We start from the raw sequence: 25801 nt of genomic DNA, 5'->3' as shown, positions 1-25801 counted from the left end.
TCCATAATTTCTCCAGCGCAACGGGTTCGTTGCCACCTGCATCCAACGGGACCCAGCGGAAGGAATATGCCTGACTCTTATTGGCTTAAACCAGCGAAATGCTTCCCCGTTCCCATAGTCGGGGGCAAAACGAGAACGTTTCCGCAGTCTACCGCGAAGAAACGAGTTTCCCTAGGGTAACCTTTAATGAGGGATAGACAACCACTTACCATACTCAAATTGAAGCCTTCACCCGTGCATAAAATCTCATCAACAAAACTTATCCGCTTCAAAAACATTAAATACTCACAAACAATTAACAAGAAAATTAAGAAAACATATAATTAAGACCGAGAGGACAGCGCTAACTGAAGCAAACCTAATAAATCAATTTATACACAGCAAGTTCTATAAGTGAACATCTGACTAGTCCAATTAAACAAACTAACTAAATAATTATCAGAATTAATGAGCGCCCACATTTATTACAGGGCTCCGTAAATAAATCTCCTTTTGATGTACAAGGAGTGCGCGGACGCTGCGCATGCGACTCCCGCCACGCCCCCTAGCTGTGATTGGCCCAAATCCAATTATAACTTTACGGCTCTTCATGAGCTATTTGCATCGTTTAATTACAAACATATTATTTTAAACCTTAACTAAACAGTATACAGTTGATATTTCCATGTGTTTTTTGAGGTTATACTGTCATCCAGAAAGACGCCCATTAGTAAAGACTCTCAATCTTCATTCGGATCCGTCGCACCAATGCCAGATATAACTAATTTGACAATTTAACGAATTTACACCTTATTTCGTAAGCCATAAGGGTGATTGGGACCAATGTGTGTTGAGACTCGATTATGTTTTTCAAAAGAGGCAGTTAACATTCCGCTCTCAGACGTTTCAGCGGGCGAATTGACAAAAACGCATCGTGAAGCTTTCTTATTAGTTTAAATTATGACCCTTCGTGAGTTACTCCACATTAAATAGTTCGGTGCTTAAAATGTGATTCAAAATGTCCCTCAAGCTCTAACAGTGCACACGTATTATCAAAATAATTAAAAAATATTTCGTAAAAATCAAAATGGATTCCGAATCGACCATGGACGTTGAAGAAATAAAAGCAGAAAAAAATGAAACGAAATTACCGTTTTCCATAGAGAATTTATTGGCTGATAAATTTCAAAAAGAGAATCCGAACAATTATTCTAACGATGTGAGTCCATCGACTAGTGCGGTGAATAGTGATGTGAGAAGTAATTTTATTAGTGATGTGACTGAAAATCTCGATTCAGATGATGATGACAGACACAGTAGTAACAGTTCGGAAAATGTGGACGTCGAGAGTTCTACCGTCGGCGATGCGCAGGAGTACCTTGATATCAAATCTACTGATTATTCACAGTCAGGTAGGTGTCATTTAACTTTATATAAGGAGATATACTAAGGAAACCAAATATTAATGATGTAAACAGAAAAAAGAACATTTTATTTTTGCGCGTAGAGAATACGCTACTCGAAGTCTTTATGTGTAAGACCACATGCATTTTAAATCGAAGCTCCCTAAAAATAAATAACTACTTTCTAAAAAAAGAAAAGCAAAGACTGGAATCAAAATTAATTAAAAATATTGAGCTCAAAAGAGGTAGAAATCATAAAGGAAAAACTAGCTAGATAAGAAATAGAACTAATCGCAAATCGCATTAAGAAAAAAAATTTTTTTTTTAATGAAATAATAGAATAAAATAATGCGTATACAGAAAACACTAAATAAAGCTTTTTTTAAAGCATTCTTAGTAAATACCGCAAGCATTTTGTATTTTGGTTAAGAAAAAAATACAAGGAAATAAAAAGATTTTTTAAATAAGGATCAATAAAGAGGAAAGCGCAATAAGCAGGAAGCGAAAGCCCGATAAACGTATTAAGTCGAGACTAGGTGAACAAGAGTGTTTCTTACGGGACAATTTTATGAAAATGTCTAATAGGAAAAACCGAGTATTTTAGTATGTGTTACAAACCGGTGGAGTATGGGTCACATAACGTGCCGTATTATCCATAAGGCCTAGGGGCCCACTATGACCAGGGGCCCATACGCCCGACGAAATAATGCATCTAAAAAAAGCTCGATATATTTTTCAGTGAATGAATCAATCAAGAGGGCCCCCACTCCTTTGTTGCCTCGGGGCCCCTGGACCCCTAGATCCGGCCCTGGTCACATTAGCGGCTTTAAGAGTTACAAACATCAAATAGGAAAGAAAATTGAACACAAACAACGAAAGACAAATAAATTTGCGATAAAAAGTTATCCTTAATCATATTTATTATGTACCAATTATTATTCATAAAGTCACTATTTTCACTCACTCACTATTTTGGGGCAACAAAAAAAACGACTTGTATTTAAAAAATCAACTGTATAACTATTACCATATATTACGGTTCAACATGGTTCAGATATAACCTGGTGACAGACGGACGGAAAGATAGCGATGACTTTACCTTACTATCTAATAATGTTCTTTCAGTTTTACCCGCCCCGTACTGAACAATAAAAAAATGTATACTGGGCCTAACAAAGATGACTTTACCTGACTTCTCAATCTAAAATTCTGTCAATCTGGCAGTTCACAATTCTCCTGGTCAGTTTCTGTCCGTAGATGTAAAATTACATTATTACACACGGGTGGAAGTCACTTCTTTAATTTTGTTGACTCTGCAGTATCGGCCGGGGCTTAAGATAATGCCTTCAACCCATGCCCGGCACATAGCGTGTATTTTCTATCAGGGCCGCAATTTTGCTATTTACAATGGCCGATGTGATCCTTTATCAGATCCTATGTACCCGAGATCATTTTTAATTTGTAACGAGCGGAGACGATAGCCACGGCTCGTAAGTATTAAAATAAGTAGGAACAAAATTGCGGGTCCGGAACAGTCAGTAGTTTCGCCATAAATTAAAAATACGAATTATAGTCCGACGCACAGTCACTGGAAAAAACATCATGTACCCACTTATAATAATTGATGAGAAATATTTTATTGCTTCCTCAACGTTTTTATTAGAACGATGAAAATATATTCTGTGAGAATTACATAGATATTAGATTGTGCCAATTTCATGGAATCTAGTTTATTTCGTGATTTACGATTTAAGAATATTTTACGTATTATAAAAAGGTTTTTAAATTGGCAATACACAGATATTACATTCCGTAACTTCTTACCGAGAACTGAAAAAAATTGCAGAAGCGTAGAATAAACAATTTCGTTTGTATTTGTGTTTTTTGGACATATTTTAGACATTCTCTATTCTTTCGTCTATTCTCGAAATAAACACTTCTTTCAACTTTGCTCTGTATTAATCACTAACTCTCCTGGCGAAATTAGAACCGCCTGAGACTCGACGATTACAATGCAATGCAGACAAAAATATCAAAGACCATTTATTCAAGTACGGCTACAAAGTTGCAGTTTTTGAACGTTAAAGAATTATATTAGAAAACACAATGTATCGCCTACCGCCTACCCTTTACCGCTTCTTACGTGCTTTGGCTGTAGAAGAAAATTCCACAACATAGCACGCTGTCACTTTTTAATATGATATGAAATTATTAACATAAATTGATCCAATTCAAAATCAAAACATCCGTGTAACTAGAAAAAAAAACTAATTGAAAATGCCAGAAAATTGTTTATTAAACGTAGGCCACTAAAAAGTACTTTCAGAACGTCAAGTTACATTAGAAAACAACCCAAATATGTGCTATACATATGTTTAGCAGCTAGGGGTAGGCTTTCACGATCTCTAAATTTAACCGAAGACATTAAAAAGACTCCGCAAGAAGGAATTTAATTCTTGTATCGTGGGGGATTCACAAATATTCAAGTCACATGCACCAAAACACCCGGACTCAGGACAAGCATTCGTGGATTACAAGAATGGTTGTCCATTGCGCTCAGTGGATTGAATTTGGTGACCTCTAGCACTCAGCTATTGCTTATATTACGCGAATTGGTAGCCAGTTTCACTCCTTCCACCCGTTATTAGTATAATTGGGCAGCACAATATATGGTAACACCGTCGCAGATGTCGGAGGAAGACGCTAGACGTGTAGATTTGCTAACTGTGGTTTCTGAGCTCACACATTTATCAACATATGGAGGCGCTCGTGGCTAAGCTGTAACAACATAAGTGAATCGATCACAGGTTAAGCTGCGCTTAACGCGATTGGTCCTTAGTCGGGTGACCATATTTGTCATAACGAGTTTCTCCGTGTTTCGGAAGGCATGTTAAATTGTGGGTCCCGGCTGTTATTCATACAACTTTAACAGTCGTTACGGATAGTCAGAAGCTAAAAAGTTTGACAACCAGTCTTCCTAAGGGGTATCGTGTTGGTATCTGTGTAGAGGTCAGATAGACGCTCCTTGTAAAACACTGGTACTTCAGCTGAGTCCGGTTAGAATGGAAGCCAACCCCAGCATAGTTGGAAAAGGCTAGGCCTATGAGGAGTAATTTACAAACATAAACACACACACATATAAATTCCCTAACGACCCTAACATAATTTATTTTGTATTCTTTTATTAGTGAGATAATATATTAGACTAGCTGTTGCCCGCGACTTCGTCCGCGTGGTTAGAAGATATGAGTTAGGAATTTTAGAACGAAAGCCCTCGGAGATTAATATTTTTCCCCGTTTTTGACACATTTTCCATTATATCTTCGCTCTTATTAGTTGCAGCGTGATGTTATATAGCCTATAACCTTCCTCGGTTAATGGTCTATTGAACACAAAAAGATTTTTTCAATTTGAACCAGTAGTTCTTGAGTTTAGCGCGTTCAAACAAACAAACAAACTCTTCAGCTTTATATATTAGTATAGATTTGACTTGGTAAAACAATTTGCCATTATTATTGTGAAAGTAATAACCGCGAGGTCCACAATAACTAAATTGTTAAAATGAATTAAACTGGTAAATAGATTCTACGGGCCGGAATACGACAGGCCAGGCCACACTAAATTTGTTACTGCGAATATGGTGTTTGTTTGAAATAGTTTGAATGTTTGTTGCCTCTTCATGACTAAACGCATAGGTATATGATGTGGAAAGTAGAATGGAAGAAAAAAAAACTATATATTTCTTTTGTATTTAATTTAACGACGGAGAAAGAAGATTCCCTTAGGCTCTTTGAATTAAAGAAGAGAATATCTTGAAGTGCTTGATACAGGTAATATCAACAACTAATTCTATTGAATTTTGTTAATAATGGAGACAAGATATGCAGCTGACAGATCATTTGGCCCGTTTTGTACATAAGGCAACGCCAGCCTACGATTCGCGACGTCTAAAGCAACGGCAATGATGAATAGATATATATGTAACCTACTTACTATTATCTTTTACACGTAGGTACTTAATACGTTTGTATGGCAATATTCGAAGTAGATGCAAAGAGCCCAAAACGTAAAATCAAACCTACACGAAAGGTATAATGCAGGCAGAATACTTACAAACTCAAAAAGTATACTAACCTCACATTTAACATAAATACGATAATAATACGATCCGTGACAAAAACGACACCACTAATCACACCATCCGCCGACAAAATCTACAATATACAATTTCAAAATAAACAAATAAATTACAGAAACGCGAGCCGGTAACTCGAAGCCAGATAATTAATAAAAAACAGTTTAAAAAGTTAAGCAATTGACGCCTTTCCGCGCCATTTGAGTCCACGGTGCGCGCTCGAAGTATTTTTGGCGCCAATTAATATGTTCGTTCGGATATCTTTGCTTAATGAGTTCTCAAATTTAAATATGTACGTTGACTATGCCATTAGTCATTTGAGAAATAAATTAATTTGTTTTCACTATTCGTATCGAATAATCTCACTCGGTTCATTGAAAGTGTTTTTTTACTGCCAAATCATCTACTAAATACTGGTTCGAAAAACGAAACACAAACGAAACTATTAACTAATAAAAGAAAACAAGAAGTTTGGAACGTTTATTTATTTTAATTAATTATTTCATTTTTAACAACGAATTTATTTGCTGGTTGTTCTCCATACTTATTATTATGATATTTTGGAACCGCAGTCTTAGTCATAAGATTTGTAACGAACGTTTTTAAAGTGCGTTCTATTGGCTCAATAAACAAAATGTATTAGCACATATTGAAAAAAAAAACAAAATAGGTACGAGTTAAGGCAGCTAGTACATAAATAATTAGACCAATATGATTTTAAATCACAGCACGGCGGAATAAGTATATTACATAATTACGAGTACACACTTAATAAGTCACTGGGATAAATTCATTTTTGGATTTTTATAATGTACCTACCTACTTTTGCAAGTAACATACGGCATTCAGCTAAATAATACTCGGAAAAGGTGTGGACAGAGAAATATCACTGTTGTTATAGCACCATTATTCTCTTCAAAGATTTTTTATTACTTTACTCTTAAAATGTTGTTTATTTAAAATCCTTTTTGTCACAAAGTTAGGTTTAGATTTATAGATAGACTACATAATGGTACCATGAAACCGAACGCTCTGTATCTATTCAACCTGTAGGAAACTCCTCAGGTTAATTAAAATTAAAATAAAACTACAGATTCTTGTCAAATTCTAAGAATCATTTAACCACAGACCACCCAAAGGAAAGTGTTACAAATATTTTGAAATAAGAATATCATTAATCAATGGCCGCTCGGTTCTCGAACAGAATCGTTGAATAACAGCTTATGTCAACTGTCAAGTGCTTTTTAGGGCGGATTTGACGGATGCGTCTGATCGCGACGTGGGTACCTCCACGGTTTAAAGTTGTGAAAGGGAATTATGCGATACATGGCATGGCACGGCACGGTGTAGACCAGGAAAACTGGGCCCCGATTCCGATATAAAAATTGGACAATAAGTAGGTACGGGGCGAAACACTCACTGTTAATACAATGAATTTCCAATTATTGTGTTGGCAAAATGCTGAGAGCATACGAATAGTGTCGAATTTAATTCAATCTCTACTTATAGCGGAATAGGGGAACTAGATTACTACTGACTTACTCTAAAAGAGGGTGTGTAAAATCGTTAGTCCTGTTGATCTAGTGGAAAGCGAATGTAGCTACTATACCAGAGGTCGTAGGTTTGGACCCCGCCCAGGACAAAAGCGTGATGGGCATGATCACTTTTTTTGTTTCTGGGTGTAATTTAGATATAATGTGTTTGTATTTCAAAATTAAGTATGTAGATATGTTTTTCAGTCGCATAGTACTGCTTTGCTGAATTTTAAGAAACTTGATAACTTTAAGGGTTTTTTTAAATATTAAGAATATAATGAAATGCGGTATCACTGGATGAGCCCTGTTTGTCAGAGTAAACTCATAAAGGAGTCTGCCCACTACACCGTTCCATACCATGACCGTGTTATGAACGTGTTGGGCAAAAAAATATCTCTATATTAAAAAGGCGACGATGCTGGTCGGTAACGGCACGGGCTAGTGGGCATGGACGCATACTTTTTAAATCAGAGAATATTTTTTTGCCGGACACGTTCATAGTACGGTCATGGTATGGTACGGTGTAGTGGGCAGTTGCCTTTATCCTAGACTTTTCCCATCTATATTGGGGTCGGCTTTCAGTCTAACCGGATTCAGCTAAGTACCAGTGTTCCACAAGGAGCGACTGCCTATCTGATCTCCTCAACCCAGTTACCTGGGCAACACAACGATAGACTGTAGAAATAATAGATAGACTGGTTGTCAGACTTATCAGAATAAACTAAGTTCAAAATTTTATTAACAATAATTTAAAGCAATTTTAATATTCAAGAGACTGAGACGTAATAGCATGTTCATCATAGTACAAGACTCATGAATTCTGCGCATATTCGCCCGTGGTTTCCTATATCAAGTTTCCCGTAATGAATAGGGATGATGGCTGGGTATAAAAAGAAAAAATGTCATTAGTCCGTCAGTTAGGTAATTGAAAAGTATGAGACACGTATTTTTTCCTTTTTCAGAAAAACTAGAATTGACAAAGATTAACTGCTTTAAAGTTTAGGAGAGGGGGCTTGTGACGTAACGATAGAGTAAAATTTATACTCAATCGTGACGTCACGCGTAAGTTTCATTCACTGTAATTTGGTCAATTTATGTTTGCGGGACAAATTAAAAAATACGTATCCATTTTTATACAAAAAACTACAAGACGGACACTGCAAAAAAAATTGTCGTCATCCCTATTTCGTGCTGTAATTTGCGTAGTCATGAAGTTAGTTTATCGAAACTTCATTGTGGAATGCAATAAACGTATTGAGTAATTTCTATTGAGCATTAAAGCAATTCAGTTCCTCTTAGCTCCTGCAAAACCTTAAGTGCGAGTACAATAAAGCCATAAGGACAATCCTAGATCCTTTCGGAAAGTAATCAGAACATTTCAGAAGAATTTAACGAGATGTCAACATTTGACACTAATTGCAGAACTAGTTTTTAATGTTTTCATAAATACCACAATTATATCACACAAATGCGCTGTAAAATACAAAATCATAAATCGTTTTAAAACTGAAAAATAAAAAACAGGTTTTTTTCAGTGACAATTGCCAATAACTCGTTGTAACGAGTTTTTCGTTTAAAAAACATCATAAAACGCTAATTTATTTACGATCTGCCAACTATAAAGCACTTCTGGACGTTTTTGTTCGGCCAATTGAGGCTCGAATTAGCCATTTGAATTGGTTTCCCTGCGTTCCACGCACACATGCAAAAAGAAAGATTTTCTGTTACACACATATGCATGGTTAGGGATGTCCCAGGGATATAAAATTTTGAAAACATTATGAATGTAATTATTTCGATTTTAATGTATTCCATTGGTATTGCGACTTAAGTATCCATTTAAATAACATTAAAAACAAAAAAAGAGAGAAAACAAGAAAGTAAAAGTTAAAAACTACTTCTTCCGTTCGTTATTCGTCAGATTGGTTATATTCGTCTTGGAATATAATATAATCAATCTGAAGCTGACAAAATTCGAGGCCTTCCGAAAAAGGCATCAACCCATTTCACAGAAATCACATCCTAGCAATAATTTAATAATGAATATAACTTATAGAAACAACATTTTAAACACGTTCACAAGACAAATTAATTCTACGACACCAATTTATCACTTACGATACTCATAAGTAAAACGTCAAATATTTTCACTAAACTGACACCCCTAAGCGCATACACCCGTTAACCGGCCAGTGATGTCTCATTTTCTAAATTTGTTACGAAAAGATAAATCTCCGCGCGTCCCGGCTCTCGTTAGCTAAATCTTTCTCCCCCATAATTATTCACCCGTTAGAAAAAAAGGAAATAAACATGAAAAGAAACGTCTCACAACTGAAATTTAGTAAGTGGTTTAAGCTCATTAAAAAGCTGTAAAATTCTATTACCAGCGAACGGATGGGTGTGTTTCTGAACGGCCCGAGTGTCATAGACTATACCAACCTCATTCTAACTATGTGACAGTTAAACATTATTTGAAAATAGTCTTTATTACGAAGCAATAGAAGTGTCATTTAAATAGTTTGTTGGTTAATAAAATTGTGGGACATTTACAATGGCGGGAAACAAAGAATGGCGCGTTGACAAGCGAGGATAAATTGACATTAATTGCTTTACCAGTGTTGTGTGGTTTGCAAGTGTCACTTATGTCGTTTTGGCGGGAACAGGATTATTTTAGGAGCTAATTAATTTAGCTTGTACATTATTGCAGGCGATTTGATGAATTACGTCTGGGGAGGTGTTCGGTGTACGATGTTTGATGTCGGATGCGGTCGGATACATTGTTTTTGTAAACAGGATTCTTTGGAATTGTTGCCGGTTTTCTTTATTTACCCTACCTTCTATTCATTCTACCTTTAGGTATTTATTCAAGTGAAATATTAAATTTATATTGATTGTGTTCATCAACTGTAACCGACGTGTTATTTTAGAGTTTACGTTAGGTGACTATGATTTTGTCTAGTTCATAAGTAACCAAAGTGCAAATCTTCTCTACTTAAATATTTTTAATGACCCTTATGGTTAATTTTATAACGTTACATCTTCATATTTAGTTCCAAATAATTTGGTAACATTTGGTAGGTAGTCCTAATTAAGAGCCGACAGGAATATACTAAAGAATTATGGTTATCCCTCTTTACCTTTTGTAATATAAGCTAATTATTTCTACCTCGGCTAATTCAGTGGAAAGAGGAAATGAGAGAAGGGAAGACTTTTGCCCAGCAGTGGGACAGCATGGGCTTATAATAATATATCTTACGTTATTATGTATTAGATCACACACCACAATCTCATATATTATGCTTTTACAACTTACACAACATCAAGATAATTTTTTTAAAAAGCTAACATTTTGGCGCTCATTAGCGGCCGCGGTTTGAGAGTTCGGCTATTTAATGGCGCTCACAATTCAAAATGGCGTCGCGTCGTTGGGATGACATGTCACGTTGATATATTACTCCTAATTACTCAAACGGGAGGTGTTTATTGAAAATAGCTGTGACGTGATGACGAGTTGTGTCTTCTGAGATTTCTACGTCCGCTCAATTTGACTTCCGTAAAGAACATCATTAGTCGACTTGAGTTAAATAGTTATGAAATTAATTGTTACTGTCTTAATAATGAAAACGAGATTCCATCTTAAATTTAAAGACTTTGCATGCACTGATTCCAAAAAAAAACTAGAGAATATTGATTATTTACTAGTCTTAGCCTTACAGCAAAAGGTACGCTAAAACAGAACGACAATCGCCTTTCCAGCTCTAGGGGCCTTGCACTATCAGAAATGAAATTGCAGTTGTTGGACCAAAACGCCAATAATAACTTATTACGCGGCGTCTCTTCTCCCCAAGTATTTTTACTGCATGGGCAGGTAAACCTTCATTATAGTGTTATCTATTGTTTTTAATTGCCGACGAGAAAAGAGAGACGTTATAAGGTTGACGTGTCTGTCTATCTATATGTCTGTCTCTGGCATCATAGTTTCCGAACAGATTAAATAATTTCAATTATATTTGTTTCGTATTAAAAGTTAATTGGCATTTTGTTCTGAGACCTGTATGATAAATATCGGTGGAGACATTAAAAAGTTGAAGGTGGAGGTGAAACTTTTTACCTTCGGGGTTTTTAATTTTTTCAAAGTCTATTGTTATCTTTACCTAGAGGTACTTACCTTAAAGATCAAATAAAATAATAAATCTTGCCAGTCTGTCGATCCATTTGGCTAGACTCACTATTGTACAACTGTTAATAAATCAAGGTGTAAAGATTACGCGTCTCTTGTGACACTTGTCTGTTATCAGCTATTGAGGAATAAGATCGATTCTAGTTTAATTATTTCGTTCGATTAAAGAGAGGACTATTAATGAAACTGTTTGGCAATATGTCTTTTTATCCCCCGACGCAAAAGGGTGCTATAAGCTTAATGTGTCCGCCTGTGGCGTTATATCCCCTGAACGGATTGAGGGATTTCAATTTAAATTGTTTTGTATTGAAGGTCAATTATGTGCGAGTTTTCTTGCACATGTCTGATTAAGTTGTTGAGTTGTGAGTCTGAAGGTTTACTTTTGAGGTTTTTTCATGAAAATAGGATATATCAATTTTTATTGTTAATGTTATGTGAGAGTATCAATTTCTAGATCTCAGATCTCTTTAATTTGTCATATGGCTATTCATCAGGACTTTTCTTTTTGTTATCAGTCTTATTAGAATGGTCGTGTTCATTATTATCATTAGGTAGAGGCGAAAGCTTTCCCGTCAACCTTTAAAACTGGCGGAAACTGTAACGATCAAATTCGTTGTAAAATAAGGTGTCATTTATAAAACTTATAATACCAGCACTTAATTGTCCCAAGCTTCTTCTCGCATATTATAGGTTTGAGCATTGATCACCACACTCACTAGCTCAAGGTGGTTTCAAATTCCAATATTTCAGAATCCAGGTTTCCTAACGATATTCCCTTCACCGTTAGTCAGTAATGTCTTAGAATAATTAAGCATGTACTAGTCGCACACAAAGTCACATTGGTACTTTTCTGTGTTAAGATCAGACCTGCACCTTGTGCATAAAATCGCAAAACCAAGACATTATTTTTATAAAACTATCCCCTTGTTATACAGGATCGTGTTCATCTCGGGGCAAGCGCGCTCGCACCGCCTTCAGCGCGCAGCAGATCAAGAGTTTGGAGGCCGAGTTCGAGAAGAACAGATATCTGTCCGTAGCGGCGAGAGGAAGACTTGCAAGACAGCTCAGGCTTACAGAGACACAGGTCAGTTACATAGTAATGTTAATCTATGGTAGATGGGGACAAGGTTACGAGGAAACCGGCACGCCTGAAGATTTTTCAAGGGTATGAAACGCGTTAGAGGCCGGTTTAAACTCTGATAGAAGCTAGGTTGTACATCAATCATACGAATAGATGAAGAATGAATATACAAGTTTATCCATTGCAGTGATTCTGTTTTATGATAGGTGAATTGATTGTGTTCCCCGGGTGGTCTCCGTTGTAATAGATTAGTAGGTATCTATGGAGACTCTATCTTTAAATGAAGACTTAAAGAAAACAAATATTTTTGGGACTTAATTAATACCTTGTTCTCACATCTAACGATGAATAACAACAACCTCAGCTTAGGGATTTTTCATTAAATCATACTTGTTAAGGTATTAAAAAAAACATTTTTTTGCTTTTTTATCAAATAAAAAACATACATTAATGTTAACGAACTGATAGGTATAAGACAAATACTCAATTCAATATTATCTCTTCCAGATCAAAATATGGTTCCAGAACCGCCGAACAAAATGGAAGCGAAAATACACAAACGATATTGAGCTGCTGGCGCAGCAGTACTACAGCAGCTTGGGCATCGTCAGCCCGCGGCCAATGTTCGTAGGCGACCGACTCTGGGTGTTCAACTACCCCAACAGAGTCCCACCAACACAACAACAGCAATGGATGAAATCAATCAACAATATTAACGCACACAACCCAATCGTCGACAGAAACATGTTCAGAAATCTACCGAAACCCGACGTCCCATTCCTAAACCCTACCGTGTATCCGAACGAAAGAGTTTTCATGGACCGCGGACTCAGTTTGACAGGAAACGTCAATGTCAAACTTCCCGCCCAAAACCGGATTGTGCCGCGAGAAGTTTATAGCAATATGGCGCAAAGGAGTTTGGACGTCTACAAGAATAATATTTTAAGCCATAGTAGCCCACCGCAGGAGTCCAATGTTGATCATTTAAGGAGATTAGAGGAGAATTTTAGTATTTAAATTAAGACTAGTTTTTAAGTTTGTATGATTTGAGTAGTTATTGTAAATAAAGTTTTATGATATTTATTTTCCTGTATTTTTTTCTATGCAGCTATGCTGCGAAGATGTGAAATCCACGCTTCAAAAATATTTGACCATTTCCATCAAATATGCTAGGTAGTTGTGCGAGGAAGAGGAGATTCGAAGATGAGCAGGGAATTAAATAGTGTACACCACTCGCGATGGCTCATAGCAGGCATCTATAGCACCGGTCGGATCGCGCAAAGCGCGAGCGGGGCTCTGGCTCAGGCAGTTGAAGGGGCCCGGGATGTTTTCAGTCGGTGGCACCGTTGAACTCATTACAGTTCAATCCAGGCAAATGTAGCATTCATTCATAGCATACGCACGCATTCTTAAATAAAAATATAAAATACATATCCGTTGAATCTTTTTCCACCTTTAATAAAACGTAAATAATGAAAATAATATTCAAACGCATTGCTATACTACGCGCCTTGTTACGCAGAGGGTAAAAAATTGTAAAAATATACTGTCTAATAGTCGTCAATTATCTTCGTTGCAAGAACTATCGATCTAAAATTCTCCAAAAAATGTGGAACGCTTCACGATTTTGCGTGTCATCCTTGCGCAGGGGCCATGCTAATCTTCTCTGTATCGTTCCAATTTTAGTATATGTACTGCCGAAGCAAGTACACTTGTGGTGCACCAAATACGATTCAATAGCTTATTGGACCAAACACATCAATTGCGAGAGTTAAAATTATCTGTAATAACTTAAGAATTACTTACATTTAAAAAAAAAACTTACATATATTTGTAAAACAATAATTAATTATTCAATCTTTGGGTCAGAAAGTTTCATTTCTCTCTCATTTAATTGATTTATAAGAGAAAATAAGCAAATTGTTTTAATCTTGCCACACTAGCGACATCTGTGTCACAGGTATGAACTAACGAAAACACATGCGAACTAGCGCACCAAGAGTTTAAATCCGAAGAATGTAGATGGCGCTGTTCTCAATCACATCTTAGCCAGTTACCTATTTGAGAGTACAGCAGAAACTCGGATGGCTGTTGTTTTGCTATTTTTAATAAATGCATTATTAAGTTAAATCTAGGTAAAAACAAACAAGTTTTAACAATTGATTTATATTTAATTCTGATGCGACTCTTATCACGACAACGAAGGCCAGATTACGCCCTCAGCTGAATAAAATAGACATTCGTTTTAAATACATAATTTATTTCTATGGTACAAGATATTTCCAATGATTTGCCATTACAGAATTTATAATTGCACTATCAAAACAAAATGTACAATGTTGTTAACCGGAGCACTTTACTTTATTTTCCAAATATTACTTATTTTTATAACAATTTTGTTTAGTAAATATAAAAATCTATAATCCACGCTTGGTTTTACTGATTATAAACACTTAAATCATCTGGTTCTGTATATAAATAATTCCACCAATTGTTTTTTTTTTTCCCTTAATGTCCATTTCCACGCATACGAGACACATTTTTATTATTTATTTATCAATATAAACATAAAAAATAACAAATCGCACATTCATTTCTTGCTTTTACACTTTTTTTAAGACAGTTGCCATATGTAAAAAAGTATTCCCTAATATGAGTGTTTTCTAACATCAAAATGTACGACGAAAGCACTTTAGGCATTAATTTATTGTCTACAGTTCACACGAAACGGACGTCGCTAAAAATAAAGTATCGATTACAGAAATAATCGATTAACTAATGTGACTGGCTTAAAATTAACACTGAAGTAAATACAATTCAAATTTGGAACAGTTTGTCAATAGCAACTGTCTGCCGCCGCCATTTTCGCTTCAAGGGAACTGTATGGGGCTTATATAAATAGGAAATGCACGTTGTTCTGTCTGTTGCATGTGTGTGTGTTTGTAGGTAATATATTGTATATGCTATGCGCCTGGCTTCGCTTACAAGTCCATATAGACACTTCACTTTACTGCAGCGTATCACGATGTCGTGTTGTTACCTGGAGGTGGAAATAACAGTTCAATAATACACAAAAAGTTATAAAAATAAAAAGGGAACTGTATAATGAAAAATACTACTTCTACTGTGAATAATACGAATAACTTAGCTTTATCTAATTCATAGATTGATAAACACACTGTCTGAGGATAAGCTTAATTGATGAATAGACTGATCTTATTACAGTATGTCATTAGTTTAGATACATTCGCGACCTTTTTCTGTAATAATAACAGAAAAATCATACAAAACGAAAATAAATGCTTTACCACGTGAAATAAATGCGAAGTTATGAGGTAAGTAAGTAAGTAAGACGAATTGAGTACCGCCTCCTGGTCGGAGTCGGTTGATGAATGGAAGACATTTATTCAACCGTCAAAGAGACCTGTCTGGCAGCTCAAACCATGGGTATGAAAAAATCTTACAAATAACATAAACGCTGTTTGTTTGCTGTGTGTGAGAGCGTCACGGCCACAGATATAGATATATTACAATAGATGACGCAAATGCATGTACTTTGCGTGTCCGAACCCCGACCAAACGTCAAGGTTGGCCGCCGCTACCCACGGTCCGCGCGCGACTGTTGTTGTAGCCGGACGACCGCGCTAAAACTTCGAGTACACGAAGGCAAGAATATATTTCCTATCATAGGCACGTATTTTAAAATTATTATGCGTAGATGCCACGTTAAAAAGTCGTCACGCTTGGTTTCAATATAAATCGTGATACTTGTGTCATCTACTGTATACCTATAATCTGTGGGCATGGCCGTGTTGCCGTGTGTGTGTATGACCTGTGCGAGCTGGCTAGCTGTCGTCCTGCAGCTCGGTGAAGCGGTTCCCGAGCGCGAGGGGGGCGCGCGTGTTGTTGTGGTCGCGCGTGGCTCCGGCCCCCGCCGTGCTCCAGCCGCCGCCCGCGCCGCGCTTGCTGCTGGCGCCCAGCACCGGGAAGTAGTCGTCGTTGTGGATGTCCGGCGCGTGCTTCTGTACACACAACACACAATCACTTTAATATCACAACTGAATATGAATGAAAGCCTTCCGCATAGAGCGAAAGTGCTGTGACCACACGGGTGAACTTTAACCTATTGGATGGCATCAAACTTTTATCACTCACTATTCTTCTCTTTAGCAAACAGGCAGGCTTGTAGTGCAGTAAAATCGTTATTTAACGTCCCAATATGGCTAGAACAGCTTTCAATTCACAAATGTGCGACACAAACTTGTCATATGCTATGGCTAGGTAAATCCAGCCGACATTTTCCCCACAGCTTGGCCCGCTGGTCCCCGCGCACTCACCGTACTCTTGCGCACGCTCTCGACAGGCCGCATGCGCGAGGAGGGCGGCACGTAGGCGGCGGGCTTGCTCTCGCGCGGCTTGGGCTCCTCTACAGGCGCAGGCGCTGCCGCTTCCGCGTCTGCCTGCTATAAATATTACATTGATATTAATAGTGGTTTCTAGGTGTACGCGAATGTTAGACATTGTAATAAAACTACTTTTACGGATTTTATTTCGGTTTAATTTTAGTAAAGTTTAGTAACTCATTAGTAGTCTAAAATTAAGCGGCGATGAAATCCGTAGTAGTTCTTATTTCAATTATATTAATGTTGAGCATGGATGTGGATGGATATAGAGGAAGAGGACGACCAAAGAAACGATGGAGGGATTGTGTAGAAGACGATACGGCTCCAAAACGTTTCTTGTGAGATGTCATCAGATAGAATGGTATGGAAGGAGACATGTTGCGCTGACCGCAAATAAAATAATTGGGTCAAGAGCAGGGGAATGATGATCTTATAATGGCAGTATTGAGGTATACAAAGTAGAAATACCGTCAAGATGGAGGAGAAATATTTATTTTAAGGGGAGCTGAACTGGGAAATTTTAAAAGAATACTGCAATGGCCAGATTCCTTAAGATGGAATATTGTGTTACCCAGTAATATTGGTTATGAATGATAAAAACATTAAAAACTAAATTAATTCAGTTCAAAATTACAACGTTACTTTGGGACGGGACCATTTTAAACTTGTTTATAATTCATGCAAGACAAACAAATCCATAAGCAATCCTTGTATGAATCAATGTCTTAACACTTCGCCCCATAAAGAAAGAGACGCTAAAAGGTAGGTTTACATAAATTAATTAGCTATATTCGTAGTAATTAACTTTTAATAAGTGCCTTCATATGCCAGATAGATGTAAAAACTTTACTTCTTTGATACTCCCGACGCACAGTGGGAGGACTTGGAGCCTACGTGCGGAAAAGAGAACCCACCACTAGTTTCTATCGATTTCGTAACACTCCACCCCATTAAAAGAAGGAGATGTTGAAGGATAGGTAAAAGGATAGGTTTCGTAAAGTAATTAGCTATATTTGTAGTAATTAACGTTGATGAAGTGCCTTTATATGCCTGATAGATATAAAAAACTATTAAATGATGCAAGGGTTTACCCACGAGTATTTATTCATCGGGGGTGAACGACTAGTTTCGGACCCAACTGGAGTCCTGAATCATGAGCTGACGCGGCGGGATCGCGACTCGAAATGTAAAATATGCCAGATAGAAGAAAATTTAAAAATTTCTTTGGTACTCACAGGCTTATTCCATGGTCCTTTGACCTTGCCACCTTCAGAGGGCGCGTCCTCCGAGGCTGAGTCGCGGCCCGACTCGGGCGCTCCGTTGCCGCCCTGAAGCACCTGAATCTTCAGCCCGGTGTAGTCCTTCACCGGTTCCTCGTATTCCTTCCATTCTTCTTCTTCCTGAAAACAATAGTTTTATGTCAGTAAATTTTGTAGTCATCATATTGACAGCTTTTCTTTTAATAAAAAAAACGGCTCCCGCAGTAAGGTATTATATCTTGTGTCGCAGGGGATTTCACAAACATTCTAATCACGTGCACCAAGACATCCAGACTCAGAACAAGCAATCGGGGACACACAAATGCTTGTCCCACCCGGGGATCGAACCCGCGACACGTCGCACATAGTGGGCTTGACGTGGTGACCTTAACCACTCCACAGTGCAGTAATCATTCGTCAGATTGATGTTCTTGGGGTCTATATTAAGCAGTGGACGGCGACAAGCTGCTGTTGCTGTTTCTAGCAGTTTGTGAGTTTCGATATAATAGATTTAGTCTTTAAAGTAGTTAAAGTCTATAAAGACATGTAAACTTCTAAATATTGGCAACTTAAATCGCTGTACAATTAATAAATAGTAATATAGTGCATCAATGGGCGGTTTTATCGTCAATTCAATTACAAGATAGGTAGGTACTAGATATAAAAGCTGTCAAGATGTGTAAAATAGTTTAACTAGAATTGAATTTGGAAGCAAAAAAATACGTTTTCTTGGAACATTTGCGTTAAATTTTAGCTTTATTTATGATCACTACTTGCTCTAAGACGTCCTGTATCACGAAAGGCAAAACGACAGCAACCTAACGATAGTTTTGAAACAAGTAACGCATTCTCCGTCTAGAAACGATGTAACTCAGTACAGGTCACATTGTTTATATTCTTATCTCGTCCAGTTCGGCGCACTTTAAGTTACTTATTAGTACTATTTAGCTGATGAAGAGCGAAGGCGAAAAATGGCGTAATCTGGTGTTTTTTTCTGTGAGAATGTACAGACGAGATAAATGCAAGTAAAATTCGCGTATTGTCATAAATCATTGTTTTTTTTTTAACCCTAGGTCCTTAGACAAACATTTCTGAACTAAAGTAATAGTCAATCTGAAGTTTAAAACTTCGTTAGTTACGAATACAAGACATGGCTGTATGGGCTTAGATCCCGTTGCCTTTCCTATGCGGGAAGAAAAAAAAAAGTATACATTTCGTCGCAAATTCAACCTTTCTACATGCCTTGGAAGTGGTATTTACTAATTTTTGCAAGAGAATACATTTTCAACAATATCTGGATGGTTCGAGTAGATTTTCACTTTGGAATATTAGTAACTGGCATCTAAAATTGTACAAGTATTTTATAAATGATGTATATAGCATAGTAATTCATACAGTTGTTCTGCAAGTTTGTAAATAAATAACAAACTAAAAGGTAGCACCTGGTTAGAGACAGTTATACAAAGACAGAACAAAGAATTTCTGCTAGACAGAAGGGTGTAAATGCCCTTGAAACATCCCTAATTCACCCTATACACATGGCAATGCATGCCTAACTGTCTAACTAAAGGATATTCAAAAGATTTTGGTCTCTAACGACATGTGGCAAGAATTTCTACAGTTCGTATACTTCGTATGGCGGTGTTCGCGCGGAGAGTAAAGTCGTAGGGTATGTAAAACCTTAATGCAAAATAGGATTTAGAATTAAATCCAGTAAGACTGGAAACCAAACCCAACATTGCATGGAAGAGTTGGCAAGTATTTTAGTCTGGGATCCATTTAAGCTAAGTAAGATGAAATGAGAATTACTTTGCACATAATACAAAAATTACTTTGTAGCTTAGCTTTGTTGTTACATTCCATTGTTTTCTTAATAAATATAAGTAATTCATAAACTCAAAAAACACCTCAAGCATCATAAACAATTTAGAAGTGGTGTAGTGTATTAAGGTAGAGCAAACTAAATTAAAATTTCACACCAATAGAAAAATGCTTAAGAGAATGAAATGAAACTACTTTTACGGATTTTATCGCGATTTAATTTTAGATTTTAGTTCCCGACGTTTCGAAACCTTTGCAGGTATCATGGTCACGGGCCTGCGAAGGTTTTGAAACTTCGGGAACTAACGTCTAAAATTAAGCCACGATAAAATCCGTAAAAGTAGTTTCATTTCAATGTCTAACATTCGCGTAAACGCTAAGAAACCACTATGCTTAAGAGAATACTAAAAATGTCGTTTTGATTTTCATTAATACATTGGCCATTGAAAATAGCAGAAAGAGGGCACCGTTAAAGTATTTATCATGAACATCACAACTTTTATTTAAGTTTTACTTTCACTTAATTTTTACCTCTCTCTCTCACTTTACACCTAATAATCAATTTTGAATTATAATATATAATGTAGTCTTGTTATTAGTGATCTGTTAATATTACATTTATTTTGTCTTTTAGCGTTATTCAAAACAAAAACGGTATATAAATACAATCTAGATATCTAATTGTTGCAGGTTGTTTCATTTAGTTTAGCTATGTGTATGTACATGCATATATTTTTATGTATGTATGTATGTATGTGTGTGTCTGTGTGTATGTGGTGCACATGTGTGTGACTCATTTATGTTTTTATTATATATATTTAGTTATAAGTACATTTAAGTAAGATAGTAACTATGTCTAGAGGATCATCGACCCCACAGTCAAACCATTGCAAAGGTTTTGTGGGGCTTAGTTAATAAGTTACCTACCTTTTTGTTTGAAGATAGATAAATAAATAATAAATAATAGTTATATACATTCTAACAGATAGGATTTAAGCTTCAAATATTAATAATTGATAAGTAAACATTTTAAATTTATTATTTAAAGCAATTGGGATGTTACTTTACTAGAAATTTATAGAAACTACTTGAAAGTTAATGAGTCTAGACTTCATTCCTCCATACATGAATAAATAAACAAAAATATTTAAACAATAACTTACCTTCATTATCATATAATATTATTATTATCCTTAAGTACTAATAAATACCGTCTAGGTCTGTTACAATTATCTTGTTTACATAAAGACAATAAATTACATGTGTTATACTTGTATACATAGAGTCTTTGTTATTGTGAAGCAAGAAGGTTGAATAATTAGCTCGGGAAAATAGTGAAAACTTTCTAGTAATGCCTTTGTCCAAAATGAATTTAAAAAAAGAATATGTCTATAGGTTTAAACAACACATTTTATAGTAAAAAAGTGTTTTGAAGTCCTTTGCCGATAATAAGAGTTGAACTTTGAGTATATAAACAATTTTCCTGTTAATAAGAATTTAAGATAGCCACTTGTAACAACATTTTTAGACAACTTCCTTGACAGGAATCCTACACATAACCTATGAGCCTGCAGTTTTCATTCATAAATGACATTGCAATTTAGGAATCATCTTCTAGGATAAAACTAACGATAAAACAGTCTCATTATGGAAATTAGTTAATAGCACTAATGTTAATTGCGCAAAATTAAGTCCTCTAATCAACGACCTACAAAAAAGCTGCTACTTCTTCAAACGAAACCGGGTCACACGCAATGTAGCGGTAAGATCTCGACATTAGTCACCGCGAAACACATAGGACTTCACACAGCGCGAGACATGGGCACTACCAGAGCGGACACACTGATGAGCTGTTGGGGTTGTGTTAAAAATTCATGTTTGAAGTTGAAACTCACCCCGGCGCGGCCTCCTTCCTCCCCTTCCTGTACCGGCCGCTCCTTCTTCGGCCTCACATCTGATTTCTGTTTAGTGTCGTCCAATTTTTTGGCTAACTCATCTGTGGTAGCGAACTTTTTCACTGCCTTTGACTTTTTGCGATCTTTTTTCGCGAAGAAATCGTCTAAGTCGGCCATTTCAAATTTTGACTTACGATTTAAAGTTTTGCTCTGGTAATGAGGTAATTACAGCAATATTGGAACTAAACGTAAAGGGGGAAAATAGGCCCCCGAAAAGTGAAATGATTTCTGTAGCAAGCGTGGCCGACTGTTTCTTTTTTTTTTAAATGGCAGATACAAAGTTGCCAGTTTATCACCAAAAAGTGGCATATTTCAGTTGCCATTTTCTGAATGGAAAAAATCTACTAATGTACAACGGCAAACGGACTCATTACTAAAACTATTTTCTCATAGTTAGTTTTAATTGGTCAGAAACAATAACAATTCAGACTTGTATTTATTGTATTTTGAAATATACTTATTTTCTTATATTACCATTTTCTCAGATTCAAATATTTTTTCTTACATAGTTGCGATTTCAACAAATGTTTCTATAAATTTTCAAAACCAAAGCAATATTCCATGTGACCCGTATTACTTTCGAAAATATTTTATTTTAAAGCAACTAACTAAATTCTCACAGTCAAACGTTTTTACAAAGTTGCTACATAACTGCATTGCTGCACTGTAGCCTCTTGAGGCATATAGATGATTCTCCAATCAGTTACTTAGTCAAAGCCAATCCGGCCAAACGCAGAGTGCTACTGGAAAATACACTTTTTAAATTCGAAAATAAAGGTTCTGTACTGTAATATTATTCTATACAAGCATCTTTTCACATCATGATTTCTCTTTCACGCACTAAGGCCTGATAAATTTATATCATGATTTGCCGTATTTGGTAAATAAAATCTATCCTGTATCTCTAAAACATTCCTATCTATATAACGGCAACTAACTCTAACATACCTTTAAAACAATGCGCCATTACCAGTCATTTCAATAAGTGTCTGTTTTCATCCACACATAACTATAAACCAACCATTTGAGTACAACCTACGTTCACACCATACCAGTGCGAACGAGACCTCAATGTAATATAGACGTATAACGAACGAGTATTTGCTTAAAACCTCCTTGTTTCCTTATCAGTCGGACTATCGACGGCGACCAATACCTGATACGATAATCTTATCTACCTGTCTCCATTTTTTATTGAAGTTTAGAACCAGTGAAGTAAAATCAGTCAAAATGTTGGGTCCTTTGGCTAGAATTTCAAACCAATCTGGCAGAAATGTGATGAAGAGTTTCGTAAGGAACGGTTCCCATGGCGGGATTCCCGGGGAGGTGAGTTTTTTTTTATTACGTAACTTTTTGGGTTTGACCTCTTTTTGGATATGAAAACATGTTACTGCTAGCTATTTAAACTATTATAGGATTATATTTTCCCCGTTTCATGCAAAGAGCTTGCTCTTTGATAAGTTGATCACGTCAAGGATGGAAGTAGATTATCCTGGGACCGATTCTCATTACCAAGGGTGTGCTATAACTTTCAATCATGGAGTTTCAATTCTGTCGATCGTAGATAACATGCCACTAGGTTTTTAGATTGTTCTGAAAAGAAATACTTATATAAATCGTTCGATTAATTAAATGTATATTTTGATATAAATACCTTTTATAGAAACTAATTGTTAGTAGATCGATCAGATAAAGGCAAATAGTTAGGTATTTATGAGGCCAAATTTATTTTCACATGGTGAATATATATATTATGCACGCGCGATATTGGAACGCTTCATCTAAATAAATCCTCGTTGTTAAGTATCAATTAAAAGTTCCGTTACGTGATTTAAAAAAATAGACAGGATTTTTTCAAATGTCCCTTGCAAAAATACAAGTTTCAAAGAAAATTAATGATTTCATCCAATATTTTATTAAATAAATGCTATTGCACCTCCGTACTTGAGCTAGAATTAATCATAAATCAAAACAAAGACGACCATTGAATGCATGTTTACAAAACGTAATGCCAATCGCTCTCTACTCAGGTACTTGCGAAAACGCCGGACCTAAGTGTGAATAACAGAATAATACAGATCTAAGTAATTGCGAAACATGCTAATAACCTCCGTGGTCGTAAAAAAAGTAATTTATCTAAAAGCTTCAGTTTCTTCGCAGCCATTCCTATTCTAGCCTATTTTAGCATTATCTATTATTTAATTTGTAAGGTCAATACATACTTATTGTTTTTTCAACACAAATAGCTAGATAAGGTACGAAGGTATTCATACATATTAGCGAAAAAGGGCAGATGTATTATTATTATAGATTAAAAAACATATAATACCGCAGTAAGGAATTAAATCCTTGTGCCATGCCGCGGGGGGTTTTGCAAACATACAAATCACGTGCGCAAAGACATCCAGACTCAGAATAAGCATTAGTGGATGCACATACACACAAATGCTTATTCAACGCAGGGATTGAACCCGCGACATGTAGGCGTACAGTGGGTTTGGCGTGGTCTCCTCAACCACTCGGCTATCCGTGCAGTCAATTAACTTTACCCTCCAATCATTGTTACATCTGGTTAAATGCATTTAATATTTTCTGTGGCATTAATAAATCTGTTAGTCTCTTAACTCAAGGTAGTCCATCAACCATATGGCTTATACATAAAACTGTGAACTAAAAATGATCGTTGTCCATTCTAGAACCTTCCTTTCGACATCTACAATCGCACTCGTCTGACTTTCAACCTCTTCTGGTACGTCGGAACCGGCATCGCAGCTCCCTTCATCGTCCTGTGGCACCAGATGAACAAGAAGTAAACTTGGTAAGTTTTAGATCTATATGAAACTACCTTTTCCCCGCGAATGACTCAAGCGAAAACTAAGAAAGAGTTAGATTAAGTACTTGTGGGAAAAAATGTGTTCAATCCAGAGGCCAAAACGAAAAATATGTTGTAGAAATTAAAATGGCGTAGTTAGAAAAGAAAAGAACTTTTAGAGACACTTAATACGTCCTGTACTGTAGGGTAAAATACTTTTTCTATAAATATATTGGGTAGTGCCTTTTAAAAAGTTAATTCGTCTGATCTTGCGAAAGATTGGAAGTGGTATTACTATATTATGTTTGTTGTTACTGAAAAGCAATTACCACCGAATGAATTATGACTTATTGTTCTGTAACCTGAAGGCGAGGTGCTTTCCCACTATTTCAATCTACAGTTTGGTAAGACATTGAACTTTAGCATGAACAAATAAAGATACACTTCTATACAGATAGACTGTAAACTGAACATCATGAGATGTTTTTCTTATGGGATACCTATGTTAATTATTTAACCTTCTCTTTTTTTCTTTACAGATTCATTCCAGCCGTCGTTAAACCTAATTATTAGTAAAATAATTTCGTTATTAACTATGTAGATCAATCTCAAATATATAACACAAAAAAACATTTCGTTGTTTTATTTCGGCACGTTAACGTCGCGTTCATTCGCATAAACTACCAAAATCTAAAAGATTGGGAACGCAGTGGTAACTTCCGCGAAATCCGCAACAACTTCACTACTTTCCTGTAGGAAATCGAATTTTCTGTTTTTCGTGAGATTTCTGTGAGGAATCTAGAAATAACAAAATGTTGGCTCCTTTATCTCGTATCTCGAACAAGCTGGGCAGGAATGTGATGACCAACATGGTGAGGAACCACTCCCATGGTGGTGTCCCTGGCGAGGTGAGTTCTGCATTCAAAATTTTACGTCATTACATAATCAAAATGCGTCAATTGTTTTATTAATTCTAATTTATAATTAAAGGAAATCATGTTATACTCTTTATTTATGTTTATCTGCCCGTAAAAGCACAAACTTTTAAAAAGCAGTAAAATTATTGATCCATTGTTGTTTGTCATAGGTTAAGTTCTAATTATATCTAAATAGATAGATAGATAGATAGATAGATAGATAGATAGATATGTATTGTTTTAACCACAATTTCGTTCTAATTAATTGTTAATTAATACTGTTCAAGAGAATATACGTCTAATGACTCAAAGATATGTTAA

At 36.1% G+C, this 25801-nt stretch overlaps 2 protein-coding genes, 1 long non-coding RNA gene and 1 other non-coding gene across 4 annotated transcripts; 2 read left to right on the top strand and 2 right to left on the bottom strand.

Annotated features, from left to right (window-relative positions):
* Nucleotides 1-8: 8 nt before the first annotated feature.
* LOC113504093 (homeobox protein ceh-30-like) lies at nucleotides 9-14470 on the top strand. The gene is made up of 3 exons (XM_026886196.1): nucleotides 9-1391; nucleotides 12168-12316; nucleotides 12821-14470. The coding sequence occupies exons 1-3, from the start codon at nucleotides 1067-1069 to the stop codon at nucleotides 13328-13330; spliced, it is 984 nt and encodes a 327-aa protein (XP_026741997.1). The 5' UTR covers nucleotides 9-1066; the 3' UTR covers nucleotides 13331-14470.
* On the bottom strand, nucleotides 13917-14023 carry LOC113504349. Its single transcript, XR_003401559.1, has one exon. It is a non-coding gene; the product is annotated as a U6 spliceosomal RNA (small nuclear RNA).
* Nucleotides 14471-14552: 82 nt separating the features above from the next.
* LOC113504094 (protein CDV3 homolog) lies at nucleotides 14553-22023 on the bottom strand. Its single transcript, XM_026886197.1, has 5 exons — nucleotides 21692-22023; nucleotides 17952-18116; nucleotides 16651-16776; nucleotides 16146-16335; nucleotides 14553-15353 (listed from the first exon to the last, which is right to left on the bottom strand). The coding sequence occupies exons 1-4, from the start codon at nucleotides 21866-21868 to the stop codon at nucleotides 16159-16161; spliced, it is 645 nt and encodes a 214-aa protein (XP_026741998.1). The 5' UTR covers nucleotides 21869-22023; the 3' UTR covers nucleotides 14553-15353; nucleotides 16146-16158.
* A 784-nt stretch (nucleotides 22024-22807) lies between these two features.
* On the top strand, nucleotides 22808-25195 carry LOC113504157. The gene is made up of 3 exons (XR_003401537.1): nucleotides 22808-23077; nucleotides 24448-24569; nucleotides 25103-25195. It is a non-coding gene; the product is annotated as an uncharacterized LOC113504157 (long non-coding RNA).
* Nucleotides 25196-25801: the final 606 nt, after the last annotated feature.

The sequence above is a fragment of the Trichoplusia ni genome, chromosome 21 (genome assembly GCF_003590095.1).
Source record: "Trichoplusia ni isolate ovarian cell line Hi5 chromosome 21, tn1, whole genome shotgun sequence".
Taxonomy (NCBI): Eukaryota; Metazoa; Arthropoda; class Insecta; order Lepidoptera; family Noctuidae; genus Trichoplusia; species Trichoplusia ni.
The sequence above is the reverse complement of the archived record's forward strand: the minus strand, read 5'-3'. Positions and strand labels throughout refer to the sequence as shown.